Source organism: Panthera tigris, chromosome C1 (assembly GCF_018350195.1).
Source record: "Panthera tigris isolate Pti1 chromosome C1, P.tigris_Pti1_mat1.1, whole genome shotgun sequence".
NCBI classification, from domain to species: Eukaryota; Metazoa; Chordata; class Mammalia; order Carnivora; family Felidae; genus Panthera; species Panthera tigris.
The window spans coordinates 21,858,664-21,875,207 of record NC_056667.1 but is presented as its reverse complement, the minus strand read 5'-3'; the positions used below and the strand labels follow the sequence as shown (position 1 = coordinate 21,875,207).

Here is a 16,544-nt window from a genome sequence, read left to right as displayed (position 1 = left end):
TATTTGTCTGTCTCCTGGAGACTTTTACTGTGGTCATGAATGAAGGAGGAGGGAATCGAACTCATTGATGTAGTAAGTTAGGCAGGAGTTATTCTCTGAGGGCCTGCTACCTGTGCGGCAGGACTGGGGATGCAAAGACGAATAATCTGTGGTCTTTGCCCTTAAGGGAGTCACGCTCTAGTCCAGGAGATGGGTGACCATAGGCCAGTGCAGCAATGCCATATCAGGTTATGTGTAGACTGCTGTGGACACCCAGAAGAGAGGTACCTGGCCCCCTCAGAATAGTCAGAGAATGCTTTCTCTGAGGACACGGAGTCTAGGTTGAGTGCCCCCAGAAGATCGGGTGGGCAGTATATGAGGAAAAGTGTAGAAATGTTCCAAACAGAGGACCCTGCATGTGTAAAAGCCCAGAGGGAAGAGAAAACCTGTTGTGTCTGACGAATATTTATGGAGCGCCTGCCGTGCACTCAGTATGTGGTCCTCGAGGGAGGTGTCTGCTGCCCCAGGCTCAGAGGGGACTAGCTTGAGATCACAGGACTCAAACGCAAGCTGGATTCCACATCCTAAAGCGTTTGTACGTTGCCTTCCTTCTGGACTTCACCCTAGGCTGGAGTTGAGGGCCAAAACCCTGAGGGTGGAACCTGGCGGGCAGAGCTCTGAGGTACTGCACAGCAGGTAGGAGATCCCCCTGTGTCCAGAGTGTGGGAGGAAAGCTACCCGCCCCCCCACCAGCGCAACCCCAAGTTATTACGGTTGTCTGGCCCTCCCAGCGGCGGCTGCAGCTCTCTGGGGTGGTTCCAGGCCTCTCCCACTCTGGATGGGGTGGGAAGGATCAGCATTTTAGAGAAGGGAAAGCAAAGATGCCATGAGGTTTATCTGTGGCTCAGGATGTGTTGTTGGGGACCCACCCACAAGGGCACTGGCCTGGGTTCTAGTCCCCACTCCGCCACTCATGGTTAGGGTGAGGAAATCATTCCAGTCTCCTTTTTTTTTTTTTTTTTTTTTTTTTTTCAGTTATTCTTTGATAAAATAAAGGGGTTGACCAAGGGCAACCGTGGTAAAGACAGACATGCATGCAGTCTCTTCCTCCCCCCACACCTTCTATGCCAGTGACAAACCTTCACAGCTCCGTTTTCTGTATACCTCGGAACATATACACCTCTTTACCCTGTTCTCCCCAAACAACACTTTTTTCTTCTAAGACAAGGTGATGCCTTAACATCCTTCCGAGGCTAATACTGTAGCCTCGGAAATGGTTATGAGACCAAATCCTCTTTGTCCAGCTCGGACAACTCTGTGAAACCGGTGGACGTTGGACTGCCTGCTCCCCAGTGGTTGTTCTAGCAGACTCCAGGGAGCAGTGCTGTGGCTGGAAATCGGGGGTCCTAGGTACAAAATCTCACCAAGGCCCTGTTTGCTCTTGATTGGTATCGTAATCAGCAGCCTCCAGGCAGGGGCTGCATGGTCATTGTTGTTCCTGTCAGAGAGACCAAAGCAGCTGCAGACAGGGACCTGGTCCCCTGCTGTGGCCCAGTCTTATTCTCTGGATCGATAAGGTTAGGCCCCCGCAAGCTAAGCAACAGACTCTAGCTCCCTTCAAGCAAGTTTCCTGATGTCAGCAGCTGTAGAACATTCTAGGGCTTACCAGCTTACTGGTAATCTTAGTTGAGAGAAAGTAGGGGACTGAGAAAGTAGTGAGAGGGTTTCTTTGCCAACTCTGGGTAGAAACTTCCAGAAGTCCCCCCCCCCCCAAGTCTCTAATGCCTTTCTATTCAGAATGACTGTCCTGAAGTACAAGTGGTCCTGAATGGTGGGAGGGCAAGATGACTTTGAGGCAGGGAAGCCAGAAGAGGCACAGGGAGCAAGCGGGCGTGCCTGGCACACCGACGAAGTGTGCGAACTAGGCTCAGGAAAAGGAGCTTTCCCTGAGAGCCCAGGACTCCTTTATAGAACCCACCAATGGAGGCCGCCAACCACCCCTGCTGCGGGGCGAGCCAAAGAACTTCATTCTTCCACAATCCCCAGTGTGTCTTATTAATTATTAATCAAATCTCTGAGCAATGTACCCAGCACAGCATTTCAGCAGATCACATGGGGATTGCAAACAGACTGGAGAGAGCCACATAAGATGTGGGTAACCTTCACCCAGTGCCACATTCTTAGCTCTCTGCAGTGAGCATATGAGAAGGTCTCTGGCCCGTGACAGTCTCTCCCTGCCTGTTCTTCCTGCTCAAAATGATATTGACCAGTGTGAGGTGACTGAGTGGAAGATGTGCAAATGGTTGCTAATTACATGCGGAAGGCGGGAAAGATATCTTCGCCGAGCTGGCCAGTGCCTGCCTTACACGGCAAATATAAGTGAGCCGGTCCCCAGAGTACTGGCCTCTTTTTCCCCCATCTCAAAAGGCCCTTTCTTCTGCCTGCTTTTGTCTCCCTTGTAGTTCATATGGCATCACAGGTGTACAGCCGGGGCCTCAAAGGAGCCATTGTGACCTTATCCAGTCTGGGATCTGTCGAGTGAAGACAGTGGCATCCCTCCGAGTTGCATGGCGCCATGACACTCACGGGGGAAGGCCGTGAACACTCCTGGGGAAGTGACTTGAGATCTAGCCAGGCTGTGTTTGGGTGCCTCCTTTGCACTCTACAACACAGCCACTGGTTCCTCTGGCGAGTTAAAAAAGAAAAGAAAGAAAGAAAGAAAGAAAGAAAAAGAAAACAAGGAGGAAATTGCTATCATGACACCAGAGGTCCAACTCCTGGAATCCAGACTTGGCCCCCGTTTTCCTTCCTGTCTCGGCAGAATGGTATCCTTGACGACGACGCTAGGACTGTGTGCAGGGACGGCAGTGTCTGTGGTGCTAATGGCATTCCATGGGGCAGGCTGGGGCTGGTCTCCCTGGTGAGATGCAGCTGACCCACACACCTCCTGCCGGGCTGGCAGCACAGCCCCTCCCTCAGCCACCTGTGTTCGCAGCTTCAACTCTGCAGCCCCTAGACCCTCATCCCTGCCCCGCTCTCCTTCCCTCCCGCTTCTGTGACTTTCAGCCAGCACAGAGCGGCGAGACTACCCAGAAGACAGAGAAGTGGGAGCGGGTTGTAGCCCCGTGCGGCACTTCTCAAACTGCTGTCTGGGGGCAGGCAGTTGCTCGGTGTGCTGTGAAAACAGTGTCCCCAGCTGAGTTACCTCTGGAGGCTCTGGATGACACAAAGTCCCCTGGGTTTTTTCCCTGGGTGACTTCTCCCAGCCTTTGTGACGCTGGGGCACCGTCTGAGTCCTATAAAGGGCGTTTACTGGGCAGCATTTCTCAGACATATCCTACACCCCGGGAGTGCCTAATACTGTCTCTTAGGATGGAAATTCCACAGTGTAAAGGATGCTGGCTTAGTGTTCAGCAGTCTGAGCTTCGGAGTCAACCTTTAGGGCAATTTTTGCCACTTAATCAGAGTTTTACCTTTGACAAGTTCCTTCCTCTGAGCTTCAGTTTCCTGTTCGTGAATTGGGGAGATAACACCCTCCCGATAGGTGTTTCGAGGACTAACCAGCCTCACGTGTATAAAATGCTAAGCACAATGCCTGGAGCTTAGGAAACTGTCAGCATTAGTTTCCCTTCGTTGTTCAGCCAGATCGCCCAGAGCAAGATGATCTGCCTGCCTCGACTCCCACTACATCCAGCTGACTCACAGCTCTGTACGTCTAGCCTGGAGTGCCCTCTCCCCATACCACACTGCTTCAAGCTCCAAATATAACACCTCCCTCCCCACTCCAAACCACTCTCCCTTCCTCTCTGTGTCAATATCCAGTTGTCCACGCCAGAAGCCCAGGAGCCATCAGAGATTTCCCACTCCGTGTGGAGGGAGTGACATCAATACCACTTCTTATTTAAGAGATCCCAGGTTATCAAATCCTCTCCATTCCCCTGGCTCCTGTCCAGATTGCACCTACTGCCTGGCCAACTATCAAGTCAGATTCTTTGCCATTCCTTTCTTTTGCAAGAAAGCCTGCCTTCCTCCCTCAGTCCACCCAGTAAACTCTCACTTATCCTTCAGACCCCAACTAAGGTACCACTTCTTCCAAAGCCCAGTGGCTAACCCTGCATTTCCTCCCTCCGGGCGCAGTCTGGGATTAGGACCGCAAGCCTGCCTCTGGGGTGCCTGCCTCTGGGGGGTGCCTCTCGCAGTGACTCCACGTGTGAGAGTCCCCGTGCCATCAAGCTCCCAGGCAGGAGAATTTTTTTTTTTTTCTATCCTTAAGCCCCTTGGCTCAGTACCTGACACTGAGTAGGACTGTCAGTAAAATATTTGCTGAGTTAAATTTACTTGAGTTTTCCAAAAAGTCGCCGTCTTTCAGTGATTCAGTGATTCTCTTCAGAGGGACAACCAACTAATTGTTTCAGAGGCTTCCTTGGATATTCCTGCCACTGATAACAGCTGCCATCTCTTCAGCATCTACTGTGTACCAGGTACTCTAGCAAATTATTTACATTAACTCATTTACTCCTGCGAGCTAGGTTCTAAGTGTTCTCCCCATTTCACAGGTGAGTATTTTGAGGTTGTCTAGCTGGTAAATGACCAAGGCAGGATTCAAACCCAGGACTGCCTATTCACTTCAAACCCATGCTCCTCCCTTCATCTGTGAACTGAGATCCACCTGTATTCCCATCTCGACCATGGCCATCTAGATTTTTAAAGTACGATTTGCTGCAAACCTCGCCTGCACTTTCCCGTGAGGAAGAGAGCCATGGGTTTTTGCTTAGACCAAACTCTCTGAGGGACAGTCTCCATTCTCATTTGTACCCATCCTTCAGGGTTATTTTCCTAAATAGCCCAGAACCAGGAAGACCAAGTATAAGCCTCAGTAGCTAAATCCCTGTGCCTTGAGCCTCTCCCCTGATTCCCCAAAAATGGCTGACACCTTTATGTCACATTTTCTCAATAGGGAGGAAAGTTGCGTAATTTCATCAGGAAGCATTCTTGAGCACTGCTTTGGTCCCAGGCACTGTGCTAAACACGGAGGTAAGACTAAGAATTCTCTGCTGCCTGGGAGCTCACAGCCAAGTGGGGAGACAGCAGACATGCACATTCTGGCTGTAAAACTAAGGGATAAGGTAAAAAGAGTCCTGAACCAAGTCCGAAAGACCTAGATCCAAATCCAAATTGGAATCTACAACGACAAAGTCAGAAAGTTCTGTCAGCTGACAGTTCTGTTTTGATTTCTGTTGTTTTACAACTCATTTGGAGGGAAGACCTCATCTTGTGTGAAGTTTTTATATTTATTTTATATATTCATATATATGTGTCTATTCATCCCGCTTAGCGTGAATATTCATACATTTTGCTGCAGAAACAGTGTTTCTGATCACAGAGTGCTGCCTCAACCCCCACAGGGGGGTGTAGATAATAACATGGTTCTGAACTCTGGCATACATACATCTCCCGCACGGAGTTTGGGGAAAGGAATGTGAATGTAGGCCTGTTGTGATCAATTGAAAAGAAATATATGGAAAGACTTGATAAACTAAAAAGCAATAAACTCATGTAAGATGGTCTTAAAATGGTGTCACCCCTTCTGTGTAATGAAAACACTGAGGAAGGAGCAAGTGATTTTTTTCAGGACCAAGAAGAGGGTCAAAAGAAGTCTTAAAGGGTGAATTGAACCTCTTGCTCTGCGGAGAAGCAGTGGAAAAGAAATTCTGGGCTGAGGGAAGAGCATGTAAAAAACAGGCAGAAAAAAATGTCTTTAAGTAGCTTGAGTACATGGACTTTGTTGGCTTACAGAAAAACTCTGATTTCTGCAAAACGTACGAGAGAAGCAGTACAGATAATTCAGAGAGGCAGCCAATCTGCAATCCATTTGCTCTGGGCGGGATTTTTCTCAGAATGCAGGCTTACACATCTGTTCTCTGTGTGTTCATAGAGAAGCATCACTGTCCGGCTGATGGTCCCTGTTCTGCCTGCTGCTAACCCCTCCCCGTCTCCCCAGGCAGGTCCAGCAAGGACCAGGCCTCTACACCATGCTGCCCTCCGCTTGGTCTGCTTAGCCCCTTACCATCTGGCTTCTCTAGCATCAGACCACCAGGTTCAAATCAGATCAGCCACTTACTTACTACTTTTGGTGGCCTTGAATAAGTTATTTACTTCTTCTGTGCCTTTGTTCCTCAGCCATAAAATCAGAATAATGGTAGAAAGCTGGCATTGAAAGTACTTAGCCTAGTGTCTCTCTCACTGATAAGCACTCAAACAGTACTTATTATGATGATGATTATTATAAGGACTCCCCCCTCCTCCAGCTGTGTATAAATACACACGTTCCTTAATAAGCACCTAAACAAAAAGAGCCCTTTCTTTTTTCTCCCTGCCTTGGTCCTAACTCCTTCCTAGTTAACTATTTTCTATAGAGTGTCGCTAATCCAGTTTTTTGCAGCTGTTTCTTAGTCATGGTAAGGCATGGTCTGTCTTACTTTGGTCATGGTCCGGGACAGGGATTCCCAGATTGAGCCCCTTAGGTCGCTAGGCGTCCTTGTAGGCAGTCAGGGGCGTTCCCAGGCTATTTTCAGGATTCTAATAATAGAGCACAGTAATTTGGAGTGCCAACTTGGGAAGTAGGGGAGCCCTGCCACTGACCGGTTATCTCCCCCTGTGTAAGTTTCATAATCTCCAGGAGCCTGCATTTCCTACTTGACCGAATGGGACTATTCATACTTTCCTCACAAGGGAATTGTATCTTAGATCAGATCATGTATTTAAATCCCTTAGCACAGGACCTGATATATTACAAATACCACATACACACCTGCCACCATTATTGCTACTATTAATATGAGGCATTTCTTGAAAATCACACTTTTACCTCCAATGGAGCCTCAGGTATAATTAAAAGGTCAGATTTCTGCCAGAAGTGGGTAGGGGTATATCAGCCTAGTTCAGTAACACTGTTGCCTAATGCTAAGAACCTCTGTGTGGCAGTTATATGTGCCTTCGGTAACTAAAAATGAGAATTATTACAAGTACATTGGGTAGAGGATAGGGTGCCTGGGTGGCTCAGTCGATGAAGCGTCTGGCTTGAGTTTGGCTCAGGTCATGATCTCAGGTCTCATATGATCTCAGGCTCATGATCGAGCCCCATCAGGCTCCACACGCTGACAGCACGAATCTGCTTGGGATTCTCTCCCTCTCTCTCAAAATAAATAAACCACCAAAAAAGTACATCTGGGTAAAGGAAAACATTGCGAACATGAAGTCTTGGTGTGGAGAAATAAAGGAGTCTTTGGTAATTAAAAAGTCACCAAGACACACTGGTCTTGTACACTGATCAGTGCTTTCTGGGTGGAAGGTCTCCTATTTTTTTTTCTTTTTTTAACTTGCAAGAGCATCCACAGGGGAGGGGCGGGGGGGGGGGGGGAGGTGGGGAGAGAATCTTAAGCAGGCTCCTCGCTCAGCCCCAGAAGGTCTCCTTTTATAAAAAATAAAAATAAGGGGCACCTGGGTGGCTCAGCCGGTTGAGCGTCTAACTTCGGTCATGATCTCACCGTTTGTGAGTTTGAGCCCCGCATCGGGCAATGAGCCTAGAGCCTGCAGCCTGCTTCAGATTCTGTGTCTCCCTCTCTCTCCTCCCCTCCCCTGCTCACGCTGTCTCTCTCAAAAATAAATAAACATTTTAAAAAAACATTTAAAATAAATAAAAATAATACATGGACATTGCCACCAGCCCTTTAGCAGGTTTAACCCATTAACCAAAGCTCTAATGCATAAAGACATTAGTCCCATGGTGCCTAGGGCCCACTGTGAACAGAGTGTTACCACCTAGAAATCCCACCTGTAATGGGAGAGGCTCTTGGCAGTGCTATGGCTCAGCTCTCCTTTCAGCATCCTTTCTGACCAGGATTCGGGCCCAAACGGGACATCACTCCAGGGGGTGGATCACAGTCACCCAGGGAGTTCTTCCTGAACTACAAAGGGCATCTCTGTTTCACCTGCTCTGCAACTAACAGAAATGTGTGAAAGAAAGAAAGAAAAGAAAAGAAAAGAAAGAAAGAAAGAAAGAAAGAAAGAAAGAAGGAAAGAAAGAAAGAAAAAGAAAAGAAAGAAAGAAAGCTACCAGAGAACAAATAAGCTAGCCCACCGTGTCTCAGTTATGGCTGTCTATAAGACCCACTTGGGGCATCCCTTATCTTGAGATTCTGGTTCAGTAGGTCAGAGCTGGGGCCTGAGAATCTACATTATGCCTAAGCACACCAGGTGATTCTGGTAAGCAAGTTTTGGAAAACACAAGGCTAATCCAGGCCAGCAGAAGGTTTCACTGCTTTCTGTCCCAGAACGGGCAGTGGGATTGAGAGGGCGCTAGAGATTTTCCATTTGCAGTTAGTGAGAGAGTTAACTTGTAGCCTGTGCTAATTCCTTGCAGCACCTTTCTCTCTTCTAACAACCTTAATTCCCGGCCACACAATGGCAGCTCAAAAATCTGGCCACCCTGACCTACTTTGGGGAGATGATTTGAGCAAAAGACGCCCTGTCTATCCTGGGTGACATTAACATCTCTCTCTTTGGCTTTGTGTTTAGACTGAAGGACCTGGAGCTAGCTGCTGTGGGCGGATCAGACGTCCATGTGAGGATGCTGGCGGCCCCTATCAATCCATCTGACATAAATATGATCCAAGGTAACCTTGGTTTCTGTGGCTTATGTTAATTGGCTTTTTTGCTTAGCCCGCCACCTCCTCGATTCCATTCTTCCTCAGGTGCGGGTGTGAAATTCCTGTGATTAGCAGCAGCTGTTCTCCAGATGAGCCATCTGCAGACTGCAAGCCCTCTCTGGCCTCCCCTCTCTGGAATGTGAGGCTTTTTTGAGAGTTAGGAAGATTGCAGTGGGGAGTAAACCAACCACTGTGAGGTGCCTGCGATATGCTGGGCTCATTTCATACATTAGCTAATCCCCATAATAACCACGAATGCTGAAAAGTATTCTCCCCTTTACAGATGAAAAGGCTGAGGCTCAGAGAGCCTGGTTACACAGCAGGCCAAAGGCAGACGCCAGATCAGGCTCGGATCCAACTCTATAAAGTTCATGCTCTTTCACTGCCCGAGCTTCACCAGGTGACCCTCTGCTCTTCTCCCTTAGGAAATTATGGCCTCCTTCCCAAGCTGCCTGCTGTTGGAGGGAATGAAGGTGTCGGACAGGTGGTAGCAGTGGGCAGCAGTGTGACTGGGGTGAAGCCAGGAGACTGGGTGATTCCAGCAAATGCCGGTTTGGGTAAGTTTCTCCAGGTGTCTGCAGCCTTTCGTTGTTGCGGATTGTATTTCACCCACACTGGAAATGTTTGCACATTGGCTCAGTGTAACTGAGCAATGCGGGATTTATTATTGAGTCCATGTACCCATTGCCAGTAGGGATGGGAGCTGGACAAGGAGAGCAGAAAGTCTGTTTCATCTGCTCTGGGGGTGACGACCTGTTCTCTCATCTCCTTGGGCCCGTATTGATCAGAGCTGTGATTCTCTGAATCCCTGCATCCCTAAATCCCTGCTAGATGGTACAATGGGAAATCCAAATAAGACAGCCCCTGCCCTGCAGGAGGTTAAATTTTAATTGAAGAAATCTCCAAACTAGTAACTTCAATAAAGGGTGTGTTACATGTTACAAGTTTACAGGAAGCCGAGGACACTTCTGGCTCCTCTGTGTGCCCGCGAATGTGTGTGTGTGTGAAAGAGAGAGAGAGAGAGAGAGAGAGTCTTAAGGAAGGATCAGGGCTTCACAGAGGAGGCTTCTCTGGAATGGACCTTTGACGGGTGAATTATGTGAGGTGGAAATGAGCCAGAAATCATTGCATTTGGAGGGAGCAAAATGAGCAGACCCAAAGGTCGGTTTGGAAAATAGTGAGACATTCAATGTAGCCTTGGCAGTGGATTTGCGCACAGAAGTCTGCTTAAGTGATAAAGAAGGTCACACAGGTAGTGGGGCCACATGGGAGAAGCCCTGCAAAAGCCAAGCTAAGAAGTTGGGGTTTTCTTTGATATATGGTGAGTCGTTGGTGAGTTTTGTTCTTTAACACTTCACACTTTTTGAGGCACAGACATTATATACAGGATCGTGACAGCAATCACGAGAGGGAAGCAGGGAAGACACTAACCACCCCATTGGACATATAAGGAACTGAAGCTAAGGGGGCACCTGGGTGGCTCAGCCAGTTAAGCAGCTGACTTCGGCTCAGGTCATCATCTCATGGTCTGTGAGTTCGAGCCCTGCGTCGGGCGCTGTGCTGACAGCTCGGAGCCTGGAGCCTGCTTCGGATTCTGTGTCTCCCTCTCTCTGCCCCTCCCCCACTCTCACACGCACGCGCTCTTTCTCTCTCTCAAAAATAAATAAACATTAAAAAAAGAAGAAGAACTGAAACTTGGGAAGAAGCCCTTGTCCAAAGAGCAAACTGAAAGAGAACCCACCAAACTCTTATTCCCACTCTGTTTCTGCTAAACTACAGTGTTAGGACCCTTTGGGTTATAACTTACAGTCAACGCAAACTTGCTCTGCAAAAAAAGAAGTTAATTGATTTTTGGAACTGGGACGGGCAAGAGATGGAAAGCTGGATCCGGGAACCCCAGTGATATCAGAGCTCATTGTGTTTTCTTGCTAGTTCTCAGATAGGATCTGCCCACCTAGTGATACAGTAGCATTAACAAATATTTGTTGTCTACTCCCTTTTGCACCAGGCCCTGTTCTAAGCACTTTACATGTATGAACTCAGTTATTCCCACAACAGGAGGTAGATATGAGATAAATATTAAATATTAAGCAACTTGCCCAAGATCACCTAGCCAGTAAGTGGTGCAGCTGAGATTCAAACCGACCTTTCATAGATGGCCACCGGCATCTTGAGGTTTGCATCAAACGGGGAACAAATGAACATGGCCTCCACAATCTGGCCAGTGCAACCACATCCCTCCACCAGCAGGGCTCTGACTGACACTGCCTGGGTCTTTGCCCATCCATGAACCCCTTCATACTCAGTATTTTTACACCATCTAAACTGCAAGTTTTTTCACAGCATAACTGACTGGCCATAGGCAATTTTGCTGTAAAAGACAAAATTGTGAAAAATAAAAGAAGGACACTCACTAAAAAGGACATCATCAAACACAAAATGAGTAATGAAAAGACTACTGCAAAATCCAAACTATTTCAGTACATTCAAAATGTGTAGTGTAGATTCATGGCAGTACACACAAATAACTGATTTTATTCTGTGGATCCACAAAATGTTACCTAAGCACTTGTCCTCAAAGTCTTTTGTTCCTAGTATCACACAGTTTTTTGGTGCTTGTTGACTCGTCTCCTCAATCAGTATGGCACTTTTGTTGTTGCTGTTGTTGCTAAAATGTCTTCCTTGATCAGGTTCCAAATAGTAGGATGCACATTTGTAACTGGGCTTTGTATCGGGTTGTGAAAGCCTTTCACATTGTTGTCTGGCTTTGGCATATTGTCACATTTCCACTGATAGACGTTCCAAAGTTCTCTGGGAAATGTGGGTTCAAAACTCTATGCTACTTTTTAGACTGTTACAAGGGCTAAAGTTGATATAATATGAAATAGGAGGACTGTGTCAATGGAGAAATGAAACCAAACTGTCAACCAGCAGATGAAACCAACAAACTGTCAACCAGTTTTTGTTTTGTTTTGTTTTACAGCAACATTGCCTTACGTAATTAGTTATATGGCAAAAATACTTGTGGTAAAGATACTTATGGCCTAGAACCACGCCAGGAGTATGGGGTCGGGTCATTCCAGTTGCCTCAGTGGAGCGTCTTGCCCACCTCTGTGGTTTAAAGGGTAGGGCCTTGTGGTTGACAGCCTCAGAGGTTAGGAGGGAGCAGTTCTAGAAAGAAAAAGGTACCAGGCAGGAAAAAGCAGTAACAGAAGTCTATTAGAAGCTCTTTTCTTTGAGATCAGATTTGCTGCCAAGAATGGCCCCACTCTCTCCTGCAGCCCCACCTGGCCGTGAAAGAGCCGAGCCATCTGAGCAAACTGAGAGCTGCAGGATTCACTGTCGATGCGGACGGACTGGTGCTTTGAGGCCGCCCCCGTCAGACACAGTCTCTGCCCTCAAAGTGTTCTTGGCTGGGGGGGGGAACTCGAGAATGGAAAAACAACACGTAATACGCTGACAGTCTAGTTAGCGCTATAATGAGAGGATGGACACGAAGGCGAGAGCCCCCCATCTCAGGGAGCATTCGGAGCGACTTCCCAAAGAAGTGGTGCTTGAACTCCGTCTGGAAGACTGAGTGGAAGCGTAGCCAGTGGGCTAGGTCAGGAAGCGCTGACAAGCGGTGCAGCACGTGCAAAGGTACGGCGGCAGGAGAAGGCTCGGCACTGTCGGAGCTGCTGTAGCCTGGTGCGGCTGTGTCCCTGCGGGGACGTAGGAGAAGCGAGATGAGGCTATAGAGGTAGGCGGGTACCAGGCGGTACCTGGTCATGGAGGCCTGACATCTATGGTCAGAGAGAGCCCAAAGAAGAGTTAAGAATGAGTGGGGGCGCCTGGGTGGCTCAGTCTTGGTTAAGCATCGGACTCTTGACTTTGGCTCAGGTCATGATCTCCAGTTTGTGAGTTTGAGCCCGCGTCGGGCTCTGCACTGGCAGCTCCTCTCTCTGCCCCCCTCGCTTTCTCTCTCTCAAGATAAGTACACTTAAAAAAGAAGAAGAAGAAGAAGAAGAAGAGGACCAGACTTGGGCAGCACAGAGCATGCTCTGGAGAGGCAGAGGGAGAGGCAGGAAGCCAGTAAGGAGGTGGCTAAACAGATGGGGCTTCAGTTGATAAGGGTCTGAACAAGGCAGTGCCACGGGGCTGGGAAGACAGGTTGGAGTTAGGAGCTAGAGGAACAGAACTCGGTCACTAGATTTGGAGAGAAGAAGGGACGTCTGCCAGGGGTGTAGGGGATAGCGCCTGTAGAGGTGGGTGTCAGCCAGAACGGGGATTTCTCCCCAGAGAAAAGGGGAATCTTTCCCACCAGGTGCCAGTCAAAGAGCAAGAGGATTTTATAATGACCGGGACTCTAACTCCGTTTATTTAGTAAACATTTTGTGAGCCTCTGCAGTGTGCTGGGCTCTGATATAGCAGTGAACAGATGTGGCCTTTCTTCTAGTGAAGACTGCAGTTTGGTAAGAGTGGCAGTCATTAAATAAGTCCTCAACTGGCCAGACCTTGGTCATCCTTCATGTTACTGAGTTGTGCCCATAGCCAGCTTTTTCCCACATGTCGCCAGTCCCCAGGGAGACTGGGCCAGAGAACGTGCAGACTGACTTTCTCATCGGAAACCCTCAAAACCCTCGCGAGGCAGCACAGGGCAGCAGCGAGAGCACCTATTGGGAATCTTCTTTCACCCTCTTGGGTGACCTTGTTTAAGTCACAGCTACTTTGAGCCTCAGTTTCCGCATCTCTAAAGTGGAGCTAACCATTGTTGCTGGCATATCTCAACTAATTCATGCAGCTCAGCTGAGGGATACTTACAACCATTTTTGCGAATTAAATTTCTATACACATTAGATCAGGGTCAGCAAACTTTTTTTTAAAGGACCAATTCATGGGGTGTCTGGGTGGCTCAGTCGGTTAAGCATCTGACTATAGCTCAGCTCATGATCTCATGGTTTGTGGGTTTGAGCCCCACATCAGGCTCTGTGCTGACAGCTCAGAGCTTGGAGCCTGCCTCGGATGCTGTGTCTCCCCCTCTCTCTGCCCTTCTGTCACTTGTGCGTGCGCTCTCTCTCTCTCTCTCTCTCTCTCTCTAGCCTTCTTTCTCTCTCTCAAAAATAAATAAATAGACTTAAGAAATTGTAAAGGACCAATTTGTAAATATTTTAGGCTTTGCAGGCCAACTGCCTACACTCAACTCTGCCATCGTAAACCATCATGGACAATACATGAAAAGTGATCATGACTATGTTCCAATAAAACTTGGCTTACAGAATCAGGTAGTGAGCCAGGTTTGGCCCACGGCCGCAGTTTGCCGACCCCTGTGTTAGATAGTGGAGATGGTTAAGGGTCAGTTGCACAGGAGCAAGGAACAGGAATCCTGAGAACTAGAGCATGGGACTTAGGACCAGAAAAGGAAACCAAGAGACATTACACACCTACTATGTACTAGGCATGGTGATAGTCTGTACAAATGTCATTATATTTAATCTTCACATAATGACATTAGTGTCAAAGAAGGTAAAATGAGAATTCTAAATCACACAAATCAGGAATGGCAAAGCTGGGAGTTTTAAGCAGGTCCCCCACTCCAGGGTTTAAGGATTTTTACTTTAAAACCCTGAAAGCCCTCAGGGCTGACCATGGGCGCTGCCCCCATCCCACCCAGGTTCTCTTTAGAAGAGGATTAGGGACTGCCAGGCCCCAGAAATTTGTGTCAAGCTCTGAATTTCCATTGTTGTGCCTTTAAGGGAAATTAGAAAACACCCCTAATTTCATGCATAGAAAACCCTACACTAGGTGATTGGCTGGAGTAGACACGGCACATGTTGGCCAAGAGAAGTAGGGGCCATGATGACGAAGGTGACCATGAAGATTTGAAAACCAGGCTGGGTGAAGCCCAGAAAAATGCCAGGATACCGCCTAGATTCCAAAGGAACCCGTCAGTTTTTCGGTGTCTTATTTTCTCAGCCACAGATCTACCAGTGCAGCTCTTAATAGAATGTGTTCCTGCCTCTTGTCTATACTACCTGGTCCCTAAAGCCCACATTGTCTCTCTCCACTTACAGCGCAAGTAGTAGTCACCTAGGCTGTCCCCTCCACCCCACCCCTGACCGTGTGGAGCCAGGGTACCATTAGAATCCCAGCAACTGGGCAGGGGCACACGCTCCAGAGCGGCCCCTAAGGTACCACAGCCACCAGATTCCAAGCCAGTAACAGTTTCTCTAAGGCGACCTAGCAAGTACACGGTCCAAGAGCCAAGGCTTGAATCGCGTCTGTTTGTCTCCAAGTCTGTTCTCCTCACCTCTGCTTTACACAGGATCCTGCCCACATGGGTGAGCACCTGTCAGATGCAGGCTGTGACCCATCAGTGAAATTGATCCAATGGGTTGCAAACGGCACTTTTCTCCTCTAAAATCAGTCACAGTAGAATAGAAAATAACAGGATATCATACATAGTAGGGTAAATATTGTCCCATGAGCCTTTGATGTCTGTTACATGTAGGGGTACATATTTATATATGTGAATGAACTGAGGGACAGCGTAGCTCACGGTTACTGTGGGTCAGGATCGTGAGAGTCTGGGGGACGTTCCTGTGGTCCAAGCCACTTCAGCCATGGCCCGAGCCTGCCTTCCCATCACTCTCTGCCCTGCAGCGTGTATCCTCCTGGGTCCATCTTCTGTCTGTCCTTCCTCAGAGCCTCTCCATATGCTTTTTCCTCTCCCTAGACCATTCTTGGTGCACTCCGTGAGTGACATTCTTGGCATCAGTACCCTTTAACTCTTAGCCTGCACCTCCTCAGAGAAGCTGTCCCTGACCCCCATCTCAAGGAATTCTCCCCACTGCAATTGTCTGTTTCTCGCCTGATTTCCCCTGGAATGAAACTCCGTGAAAGGACGGAACGCGTCTACACTGTCCGAGCACGTGGCCCCCAGTAGGTGCACACTAAGTATCTGTAGGTGGGGCGCCCAGATTAGTCGGGTGACTTTGGGCAAGTCACTTTCTTGGCTTCCTACCCTGTTAAATGAGGAGGTTAAACTCGATGCTCTAAGGGCCTTCTCAACACTGACATTTTACAATTCTTTTGTCTGCAGCTAGAACATGGCCTGGAGGTTAATGGTCACTTCTCTCCAGTTTACAGGAGTTCGTCATTTCCCTTGTGTCATTTGATTTGTGCAGCAGCTCTTGGAGGAGGCCAGTATCATTTACATATGAGGGTAACCAAAACTCAGTAATTTGCGCGAACCAGCAGACCAGCAAAACCAGGTCCCAAAGCTACGCCTGTGACTTCTACTTTCGTGCTTTTTTCTGTAATACCGCCCAAGTCAACGTGCCATACGTAAGGAGAATGAGGACCGAATAGGGAAAGGGAGGCTTTCGCAGCATCTCTTGCCCTGGTTGTGATGTTACTCACAATCCAGTAGTTTCAGATCCTTAGCTACATCTGATGGAACTAATGTGCTAATAACAAAATCGCTATCATGAGTACTCAGAGATTCAAAAGGATTTCAAGATCTTCTTTCTTCTCTGAGTCTTACTTGAATTGAAGGCTGATGTCTTAGGTGCCCATTTACTGAGGAGGGTGTCTTGGGGCCAGTTGTGGAGAGAGAGCCTTTCTCACGACCCCGGCCCCATCCCCTGACTCAGGAACCTGGCGGACTGAGGCTGTGTTCAGCGAGGAAGCACTGATCGGAGTTCCAAGTGACATCCCTCTTCAGAGCGCCGCCACCCTGAGTGTCAATCCCTGCACGGCCTACAGGATGTTGATGGACTTTGAGCAGCTGCAGCCAGGTAGGAACCGCCAGGCGCGGGGAGCAGGCTGGGATCTCCTGACTGGGTGTGACCCAAATCCTGACCCCGAGGCCCTGGCAGC

The 16,544-nt window shown here is 48.4% G+C and overlaps 1 protein-coding gene across 5 annotated transcripts in view; it reads left to right on the top strand.

Annotated features, from left to right (window-relative positions):
• The window catches only part of MECR (mitochondrial trans-2-enoyl-CoA reductase), a 37,791-nt gene that overhangs the window by 4,803 nt on the left and 16,444 nt on the right, over positions 1-16,544 (top strand). For 2 of the 5 annotated variants that reach the window (XM_042996045.1, XM_042996044.1), the window contains exons 2-5: positions 8,557-8,654; positions 9,113-9,244; positions 15,806-15,865; positions 16,319-16,462. In XM_042996045.1, coding sequence (XP_042851979.1) covers positions 8,557-8,654; positions 9,113-9,244; positions 15,806-15,865; positions 16,319-16,462 — 434 coding nt within the window. Of the gene's footprint in view, positions 1-2,441; positions 4,461-4,936; positions 5,014-8,556; positions 8,655-9,112; positions 9,245-15,805; positions 15,866-16,318; positions 16,463-16,544 lie in introns of all 5 variants that reach the window. The other 3 variants (XM_042996046.1, XM_042996047.1, XM_007097888.3) reach the window with 3 other exon arrangements.